We start from the raw sequence: 10933 nt of genomic DNA on the forward strand, positions 1-10933 counted from the left end.
ATGTTGAGTGAGGTTGATGAGTGAGAAATGGAGAAGTCAAGGCCATACAGCTTGGCCAGGGAAAGCCGCGAGTAGTGCACATGGTCCCTATCTGAATGGACACATCCCATTTGACGGTGTGTTCATTACACTCATTTGTATGATTTTCGGTGGCTCAACCCTAATTTTTGTCTTCCTCCTTCTTCAGCTTTCCCCAGGCCTCTTATCTGAGCCTCTATCCTAACTTTTACAGCAAAACCTTATTTCCAGAGGCAGAGAGAATGGACTAAGTTCTGTCGACAAAGGGGAAGCAGTGGGTTTACTCTGGCATTCTTCTGTAGGTTGACATTGACCTCCACTGTGAGCAAGCTCCCAATTGTGATCCTCAGCCTGTTAGGATTGTTGGTTTTGTTGTGTGTTTGTTTGGGTGGAATTATGGAAGAGCTTGTGAACTGATTCCTGCTTCAATTTCACAAGTCAGGGATGGGATCCAAACTCAGGCTGGGTGTTTAAAAATCATCAACTCAAGTTTACATCTAGGCCAATTTAGTGATTCACTGCAACATCGCATCTCATACATCACAAGCAGCTGAGGATCCATTCTCAAGGGGATTCTTGCTGCCTCTGCTCTTCACAGAGGCCTGTACTTCTCCCATTTCTTTTTTAGCCTTTTATATGCCCTCCCCAAAAGCAGACATGCCCGTCCTTGCTATGCTTAATGTATTTACTTTCTAAAGTCCTAGAAACAGTGAAAGTCCATGTTTCTGTTTTGTGTACTCTTGTTTATTTTCACATCTTGCCAGCAGATTTCCATGTCCTTCCCTTTTAGAAGGTTGTCCCTGAGAGGGAAGCTCAGGGAGATCAGAGCAGAACATCCGTGGCAAAATGGGAGCTCCTGCCCTTCTGCACAGACTAGGTCTGGTCATCTCCCGTCCTGCAGAGCCTTTGTCCAGTTCTGCCACATTGATCACATGTAGATACATTCAATTTGGAAACAGTGATTTTTCATACCTAGACTTCCTAGAAACTATTTCCTGAGCATTCCTAATTCCATTAGTAGTAGGCCAAGGAGGTCAAGTAAGACTGCCAAGTTAGGACCTTTGTCACAGAAAAAGAACAGAACAGAACAGCATGGTGTGGTAAAGGTCAATGTTTTAGATGGGTGTAGTTGGTTGATTGGCTGGTTATTCTTTTTTGTTTGTTTGTTTTTTGGACAGTAAGGGTGATACGTTGGGAAGGGCAGGTAACTGAGGGTTTCAGGAAAAAGGGATAGAGATATTCTCATTTCTAAGGTGTTTGGTACAACTCTTCAACATTTTGGAATAAAATTTGAGAAATGTATCAAAATCTGAGAAAGATGAAAAATTAGGGAAAGGAATGATGATAAACTCATTTTTTTTCCCTTAAACAACAGAAAGAAAGACTGCGTCAGAAGGAAGCCAGTGTGACTAGCAACTAACACAGAGACACGTGAAAAGGATGACAACAGAGATGTAGTACCTGCATGATCCTTTCCAACACCAGTGCTGCAGGAAGTTCTTGAAAGATATGTTACTAAATGTTTGTTTTGCTGATCTCTGTCTGAGGTCATCCGCAGTGAGCACCCCGTGCCTTCTTAAAGTCCCTTATTAAGCCACAGGAACAATGAAAAGCTGTTTAAGGGAACATTGCAGGAGTATTTGATAATTGTTTCTTGTGGAGGTCCAAGGTCCACTCCGTTATAAGACCAGAAGAAATACCAAGATTTTCCACTTTTTTTTTAAAAGCAGAGATTTCAAACTTTCTAACCCAAGCTTGATATATGTAAACTTGTAACAGAAGAAGAGAAGGATCTTTTATGACATTTGCCTTGAGAGAGTTCAAGCCTTGGTCTTTACACACTGCTGGTTTGATTATTCGTCTTAATTTTGATCCTATTTCAGCAAGATCCTGAAGCATCTTTCACCGAAAATGTTGAAACTTACCAAAACTATATTTAAAGAGGTTCAAGACTCTATTTCCCAGACTAGAGAAATGGTTATTTTGTTGTTCATGTAATGGAAAGGACAGAAAATGGAATTATACGTGGATGTGAGGAGGGGTTAAATAGCCATAAACTTCATCCTGGAAAACATGTTATGATACAAGGAGTTGACATCAGCCATTAAGCAAGACCCATTCTTTTGTTTTTGTATCAATTCATTTTGTTTTCCTGGACCAGCAGGGATTCTCCACCCCACACCCAAAAGAAACAGTGATACTTGAGCAGGGACAGACTTGGGGTCAAAGCACCTGCTTCGACACGTAACCTAGTAACAGAGCACATTTCACATTTCAGACCGTTCGTGAATGGCTAATGCCATGTTGACATGCAGCTGAGCTCTACGTAACATTCTGGGTCTGTGAGCAGCTGGACCTTTCCCGCCAACACCAGGAGGCGGCTTCCAGACAGAAGAGCAAATGCTACCCGCAGCCTTTTATCATAACTTTGACTGACAGGCATGTGACGTAGAGTGAAGCCAGAGGTCTTTGATGTTGAAAAAATTAAAGACAGGAAAGAAGTTCTTTACGTCCAAGTGAAAAGAGGATGATTACGTTAATATTCAAATTTGTGTGGAATATCATGCATAAGCAGCTTTTTCTGACCCTGGCAGCCCATATGACCACTGCCCCTTGAGTCACAAGAGAAACCACCTTGGACCTCTCCCCTGACATTTTTTCTGTAAGCCATCACTCTTCGAATCTATCTTATGAGGGAAGAAGAAATGGGACTGGGGGTGAGTTGAGAATAGGATCAGAGACTATCAGGGTTTGGTCTTGAAGGGAGAGAGGTCCAAGCTTTCTCCTCCAATTAGTGGAGGACAGTCAAGAGATGAGCAAGAACCTTAAAACTCTCCCAATCTGTCTGCCATGTGTGGCCTGCCCCTTGGCCCAGCATCTTCCCAGAACCTTTCAACTTGCCAGACGCCCAAGCGTCTACCCAGGACATGCCTGCCAGTCATCAACCCCCTCAGGGACTCCATAATAGATTCAGCTAATTAAAGCAGCACCATATCCTAATATAATGCCCATCTCGGGAATCAGGATCACACAGTCAGGATCAAACCAAGTCACAGAAGCCATATTCCTGCAGGTGCTAACCACCTTTTCTAACAATTCAAAAGAAAGGAATATGGTAACATAGTTGAGTTGGGGATTTTTTTTGTTTTTTCAATTCATAATAAAAGGATGAGACAAGCAAAATAGAAAAGCTAGTAAGGAACTTACATGACTAAAAGGAGTGGCTTGTGAGCGAGAAGGTTTTCATACTGCTTTCTTATATTGTTTCTCTTCATTTTCACTTAAGTGTGAAGAAAACCTAAGGAATTCATCAATTTAAAACAAATTCCACTTACAGCCATCCTGTGCTTTGTGACATTCCTTCTAGTATTATCATGCAAAAGAAAAGTGTTTGTTTTGCCCATGCCTTGGGAACGAACTTTGAGTTCAGTCTAGATCCTTATGGGTCCTTATAGACTTGACGGGAGAGAGCGGCAGGTGGCTTTCCATGGAGTCACGTGGCCCACTTCAGGTCTCGAAGTACGATGCTCAAAAGAAAATTACTGAAAGCAAATAAGACTGTCACTGGCCACATAACCCTGCAAGAACATGCTCTCAGGGAACCAATGCTGAAGAATAATGAGTGGAAACATTTAATCTGAGAGTTAGACAAATGTGGCCCAAGTTGAATTTCATCCTAGTGGACACACTAGAAACTGGCTGTAAAATACCTATTTCTAAAGAGTGAAGTTTGCCTGCCTCTGTTGGGGAAACCTTATGATTTTGTGAGACTTGTCAAACGTAGTATGGTAGTGTATTAAAACAGCAGGGCAGAAGCTCCATTATTCTCACCCAGTTTGAATCCTGCATTATGTATCTAGATGCTCCCTCCCCAGTCCACACATGTACCACATTGTTGACGTAGCCTTCATTTCTAACCTAAGTAGATGCTCAGTAAAAGTTCACAAGAGTTCGTTCAAGGTGGGCCATCTAAAACAACCTGGAGGCCCTTAAAATGGTCCCTCTAAAATGCAGTTGAGGTTGTGTTCAATGCAACAGGTGTCTCTACACTTTTCATGGAGAGGAAGTAGTTGGGGTACCACTTAACTGCTTGAGCATTTCAGGCAAGCAGGGTTTAAGTGGCTGTTGTAAGCACAGCCCTCCCTGAACTACATGGAGAGTGGCCAGTATTGCTACTCTCTCTTTAACCACTCACACCAGACTTACTAGTTGACTCTGAGAAAACTTAACCTAGAAACAATGTCATCTCTTCCTAGCCAAGATTCATTAAAACCAAGGATACAATCGGACAGCAGTTCAGATTCTTGCATGAGTAACTGGCATAATCGTCGAGCACATAAATATATCAGATATTACACTAAAGCATGCTATAAACTTGTTAGGTAAAAAACATCAGACCTGTGAGGTGTCAAAAATCAGGTTAGACAGAGGTGTGCTATTGGTTTGTACCCCAAGCAGAGGCAGCCTATGGGGTGGGGGGAGAGTGTGGCCAAGCAGAAATGGATGAATATGATGATGGCAGAGGCCAAAGGGTCACACATGACCACCCTGCTGCCCAACAGTTGCCTTTTGAATCCTTGAGTTGACGTCTATGATGTCTCTTCAGACGCTCACTGCGAGTACCTAGGAATTATGGAGAAAGAGTTTCTGAAATCTGGGAAGGAGACTAAGGACCCAGTGGTGCTATTCCATCTTGAAATGTTCTAGCCTGAGCAAATTGGCAACATGGCTGAGGGATTGAATGCCACATTGGGTGTTGGTCTCTGACCTTCTCATCCCCCCCAGTAAGGTCAGTGGAAGCTGGAGACCTGCTGACCCTCCCTTAGGCACCTCCTTTTTCCATAAGTACCATAAGGAAAGGCATTTCCTACATGAGAAGCTCATATGCTGCTGGTGGAGAAACTGGGAAAACTGAAGGAAGGAGTAAACCTCTTTGTTAGTATTGGAAACCTACAAAGAGATAAAGCCATCAGTTCAGTTCTTCCAAGGGCCAGGATCCAATGTAGCAGAAGAGATGTATTTTTGGTAAGATTTGCTTGTTGGCCTGGGATTGCACATCTCTTCATAGATTATACCACCTGCAATGGGGGAGTTTTTACTTTAATTATATTCTTGCTTTCTTGAACGTTATATTTTCTCATTTCTATTTCTACTTCTCCCTTGCCTGGCGTCCTTGACATAGATCATTGCATATGGCAGTGTGGCTAACAGCACCTTGTCAGTGTATGAAGAGGAATTAGCAATACAGACCTGCAGCCTCCTTCCCGGTAACCAGACTATAACATTGACAGGGGAACCTCTTCATTTCCTGACATTCTAAATTCGTCTATTTTGTAGTACTATCTCCTCCCCGCCAAACAAAGATAAAACCAATCTGGGGCTTTCTGTGTCAAGAGGAGGGAAGAAGTCCAGAAAATATAGCTTTTTTCTCCCTGAATATCCAATGCAGATATCAAATATCCAGTTTTATTAAGTAGTTTAAATTGTCTAAAAATCACTAACAAGAACTGTTAGTTTTGAGCTTCTTTTTTCTTTGATCTTGCTTTGATCTTCTAATCAGGAAAAAATTACCAAAAGGCAGAAGGGAAAGAAAGCACCAGCAGATATGGTAATCCACAAATTAATTAGTTCCTGAATCACAAAAAATTGACGTGCTGTGAAATCTAATGTTGTGGAAGTCCTAAGCACATAAGAATTTGAACAGCTGTGAGGGCTGTTGAGTGTAGACAAAGTAAGAGTTGTCCACTGCCTGCTTGAGACTTTAACCTAAACCAGCGGATTTTTAGAGTGTGGCTTCGAAAGAGTCGTGTCGCTCTGAACAGTTTATTTTTGAAGAAGCCGCAGACAAGGAGAAGTGGTGTGATACAGTGGGAGTGCTAGACCATTACAATTTTCTTACTCTGGGGTCTCTCTTAAGTTTATAAATGTGTGGAACATCCAGAAGACCATGAATACCACCTTTCCTGTATCAGGATTTTACCTTTAGGAACACTATAACTGAAGAGAGTGGATTGAATAAAGAAATAACTTTCCTTCATGTCAGCTACTTTGTCATCATGAAGAAATCTTCAACATGAAAGAAACAAAGTCTATGTGGCCAAACTAAAAGTATTTGAAAAGAATGGATAATTTTTGGCCTTTCCAAAATGTAAGTAACTTGTTGGATGTATTTCCATTTTCCAGCTATAGAGAGAAACAATCCAGCTGCTTGGAACTTTCTCTATTATTGGTGCAGAAGTCACTCAAAGAAAAGCACCTTCAGAAGCAGACCTCAGCAGATCTGCCTCCTTGAGACTCACATAACAGTATTAGCAATTGGATCCAGACATAACTAAACTCGGTTACTCAGCTGTAGGTGACTGAGAGGCCCATTTTGTGTCATTTCTGCGCTTGGTCAGTTGTTGACACCTTGTTGGAGGCATTGAATTTTAGTTTCACAATTCTTCATTTCCACTCCCAAGGAGTGGGCAATCTACCAAACCCTTCCAGATCAACACTTTGCTGGGAAGTAGTGAATTCAAGAGAGTTTTAACATGTCAAACTTGAAGCCAATTCAGTAACCTTATTTGTTCCAAGACTCTTAATCAACACTGTGATGTAAACTTAGCATCTGGGAAATTTGTGTAGTTGACAACTTACTTGGCAATGTGAAGATATGAAAATGGCCAGCTACCCCCAGCTAGCTAACCCTGTCTTCTAAGCCCCTGTGCAGTTTCTACCAATGAAGAGATGAGAGAAGCAAATCAAGCCTCATTCGGTAGGTTGTCTGTCCTCAAATGGAGCTTATTGGATTCATTTCCCCTCCATCTGCAGCCTCTCTCCCAACCGCCCTGGTGATAAACAGTAGCATAGAAGGCCTTTCCCTTCTCATCCTTCCCGTCTCTGGTATGGCTGTGTCTGGTATGACAGTTCACTTCAGTCAAGAGCTCAAATGAACTCTTGCGTATTACATCTATGAAGTACTATGAAGTATCTTCTCCATTCTATGATCTGGGGAAGACTGACTTCATCTGAATTTTTTATATGAAAGTGGTAGCTAGCTAAAGCCTTTAATTTATTCTTTTACATGCCATGTATACTCATATAATTTTCTGGGTTTTTTTTTAATCTTCTCTTAAATATACTAAGAGTCTTCAGTCTAGCTCCTTTTCTAAAAGCTGATCCAAATACTTCTTTGGGCTATTTTTTAATGCTGTGTGTGAAATTTGATAGTATTGGGCTAGCAAAATGCAAATGAGCCCACAGTTTCCGGCAGAAATTCACCTCCAAAGAATTTGGCATCCTTCTCCATGGAGTAAACAACCTTCTACCATACTCATGTAGCCTGAGCATTTTCCTAAATTTCTCCTGTACAGACACCGAGGGGCTCTCTGTCTTTGAAACTGTAAAAATGTCTGAAAGAGAATGGATATTTCTCCCATATATAGTGTGACCTGCCAATGCGTTATATTTAGTATATCATGTAAGAAATCAAACATTTTCAGGTGAGCATGCACAGTGCTTTGTCAGTGTCTTTGGCAAACTTGTACCTGCTTTCCTTCATTGTTCTCTTCAAGGCTTGCTTCCATTCTTGTCTCATGAAACAAATGTGTTCTTCATTGTTCATCTGGGTCAGCTTTCCAGGTCTGCTTTTCCAAAATGAAAGGCTCGTCCCAAAGACCACTGAATATACAGGGAAATTACTGTCTACCTCCCCGTGACACAGATGATAGATGTGTTCAGGAATGAACAATTCTCTGGGAACTCTTAGGATGGATTTTGAATTCCAGATTTCTTTCTATATGAAGCATTCAAAAATGGATTTATACCATGCAAAAACTGTGCTGTTTTTCCCAGTAAGAAACTAGAAAGAGATTAAAAATCTTTACGTTTTAGATAGGCTTGAATGAACTATAAATTACTCATTGTTTTCCTTTCTTCTTGGTAACTTGTCCCTAGCTATAGTCTTATTTCTTCAAGTCTGACCACCAAGGCATAAGGGAGGTGGTCGTGGCCCCACAGAGAATGCACTCTGCGTAATCCTCCAAAGATGTCTATTTCCTTTGGAAACAAATCCATGAGTGAGGAGGAAAGTCTAGCGACAATTCTCCTGTCTGCTCAGGGTGACGCAAATAGGATTTTTTTAGTCTACCAAAGGGATAGGTTTATTCCAAGTCATTAACTTTACAATTCTGCAATTCTTTAATTTCCCAAGACACAAATAATGTGACCCTACTGTTAGTAGGATGTATAATCTTTAAAGAGATAAGTATTAAGGAAAAAAGGACTTCCCTTTAAAGAAACAATCTAAGATACTCCTAAAATAAGGCAGAAACTTTTAAAGTTAGAAATTGAATAATTTTTAGGATTCTTTAGAGAAAACATGTGGTTGATTGATTGTACTCTTTTCCTTTTATTGAGTTGTAATTTAGACTAGGAGGGGAAGCAAGGTGCCCCTGGAGTTTGATTTAGTGGATTGTGCTTTGGCCTGGAAAATCAACACCGGCCTGCTTGGCCAGAACCTAAGTGAAATCAGTCAACATCCTAATAGTAATCGTGCCGAACAGAAATGTAAATTATTTCAATTCTGTTAGGCTTTAATTTTCTTAACAACACCCTGGATGCTGCTTCCTAAAATGCATTTGATCAGTGCAGTTGTGTGTCTTCATTCAGCCTTGTGAGATTACAAGTGATGGGATGAGGGAGAAGAAAAGGAGACAGGGGAGAAGGAAAATCTGAACAAGACCAGTGCAGTGTTTTGCTGAAATTACGCGTTGTTAGGGAGCTGGTGATTTTTGCCATGGTTGTAGCATGGGTGGCCTTGGAAACTCAAGGAATCTGTATTGGGCAAATGAGAGTATCTGGTATCTTGTATTGGTCAGTGCCTGACAAGGTGCTGGAAAAGCAGGCACCCCAATGAAATGCCTGTGCTTGCTTTAATAACTCCATTAAATTCAGATTCATTTCCATGGGGTTGGTTGTTCATGGACCTTCCTGTTTTCTCTATGAGTGCCCAAAAGTCATTTTGGCATCTAGCTTCATTTTACTTTTCTCCTTTCAGTACTTCTGCTTCGACCTCCCCTTTCGTCACACCCCACAGCTATTTTTTCCTCACTTTACCTGTACAGTTTCTCCAGGGCCCAGCTTTTTTCACCTCTCCCCATCACAGACAGCCGAATGTCTCCCTGAGCCCTTGCTCCATCCCCTAGCCCTTTGCACAGGGCGCTCCACTGTCACCAAGTGAGACACAGTGCTGTGGCTGCCTCTTGTTAATGTCAGCGTCACCTCATCACTTAGGCAAAGAGGGAAAAATCCATAAAAGAGGTGGAAAATACATTTCTTTTTCATTTTATTCTACTTTATTTTAAGAAGTTTGAGGGGAGGGTTGTTCTAGTCCTTCTTGATTTCTCATAGATTTTACTTTAAAACTGTCTAATTAGGAGCCATTTGTTTGATAAATTATGTCAGTCCAGATCACCAGGTATGATGCATAAGTCTAAATTTTTGAATCTCAAGTAACTTTTCTGTGCTGCTGGACAAATTGACTTAATTCTGTGCAAACATTTGGAAATGTACACTTTTTATTGCTACTCCATTCTTACTGCTACTCATGATTCAAACATCTACAGAAATCTGGATCAGGATGTTGACAGTGTGGGGTTATTTTCAGATCAAGAGTAACTGTTACACTCTTGAAAGCTCTTAAAAAGAAAGTATAAGCATTTCCTAAAAATTCAACCATTTGATCTGGAAAGACATTGGCTTTTCTATTTAGTTAAGTATAAGACCAATCTGTTGGTGGAATCTTAAAGGATTTTAAGCAATAATGAAGACAGTTCAAGAAATGAGAAGGCACTTTAAAGACATGAAACCTTACATTACATGCTTTTGGATATTTTTTTAATGTAATAAGCTAATTGGATTCAGGTATTTGTCCCTTTAAATTTTTAAAAATATGTATTTCTAATTTGTTTGCATATTTAATTTTGTCAAAGCGGAGAAATGCTCATTAGTTGAATTTGTAAATGTCGTTTGCAACCAAATGAAGTATTTATTTTTAAAAAGAAAGGATGAAGGAACCAATATTGACTTGTACATAATGAAAATGTGTGTGTGTGTGTACATATATATTTTCCTCCTTGACACTACTTGATCACCACATCAAGTGTATTTTTGTACATTATATATTGGTTACAAAATGTCAATTGTCTATTCAAAGAATTCTATCTCTGTGATAGACTATATTTATCCTAATCTGTTGATACCTAAGTTAATTTGTTTTAAGAGATAGAACTCTATTTTTTGGAATTTGCAGAGAACTGCATTCATGGCTTCCAGTTGTAAATATGCTAAGTGTATTTTAATAAATCTTGGTTTCATGTCTGTCTGGTGTGCAGTGCAGATTTGTTTTCATGAGGCATTTAAGACAGTATCCCACAGTACTCTAATGTGGAGAATACCAGTCGTTCTTAATTAAATTACTGCTCTAGTGCAGCATTACTACTGAGCTGCAAGAGCTGGGTCTCAGTAAGCCTGTCACTCACGTTTCCTTCTTTCTCCCCCATTTACCCCACTGACAGTGGGCAGTCTGGCCAAGCATTCAAGGCTAACACCAAACAGACAAACCCAGCCAGGCATTGCTAGGCTGACCCAAAAGCAACACTGCCTGAACATAAATTGCCCAAAGTGGGGGTGTGGAGGGGAGAACCACAGGGGTTGGTGACTTCAAGTTGTGGGTTGGTAAATGATATACTGGGGAGCCCAAACAGAAATATAATTGTAACTAAGCACAGGTACAAATTCTTTTCAAGCAGTGATATGACACATGTAGGTATTTATGAGCAAAAAACTGAAAGACTTTCAGCAAAACACTCTTCTGTTTAACTAGAAGTGTGATTGTGTGTTTTTTAATCGGTTCATTTGTTCAGTGTTCCTG

At 40.5% G+C, this 10933-nt stretch overlaps 1 protein-coding gene across 1 annotated transcript in view; it reads left to right on the forward strand.

Annotated features, from left to right (window-relative positions):
- The window catches only part of LOC101404257 (formin-1), a 273413-nt gene extending 263033 nt beyond the window's left edge, over window positions 1-10380 (forward strand). Inside the window, 1 exon segment of the mRNA XM_004421375.3 lies at window positions 1394-10380. Coding sequence (XP_004421432.2) covers window positions 1394-1438 — 45 coding nt within the window. The 3' untranslated portion in view covers window positions 1439-10380.
- Window positions 10381-10933: the final 553 nt, after the last annotated feature.

Source organism: Ceratotherium simum, chromosome 3, assembly GCF_057802395.1.
Source record: "Ceratotherium simum simum isolate JZ-2026a chromosome 3, ASM5780239v1, whole genome shotgun sequence".
Classification (NCBI taxonomy): Eukaryota; Metazoa; Chordata; class Mammalia; order Perissodactyla; family Rhinocerotidae; genus Ceratotherium; species Ceratotherium simum.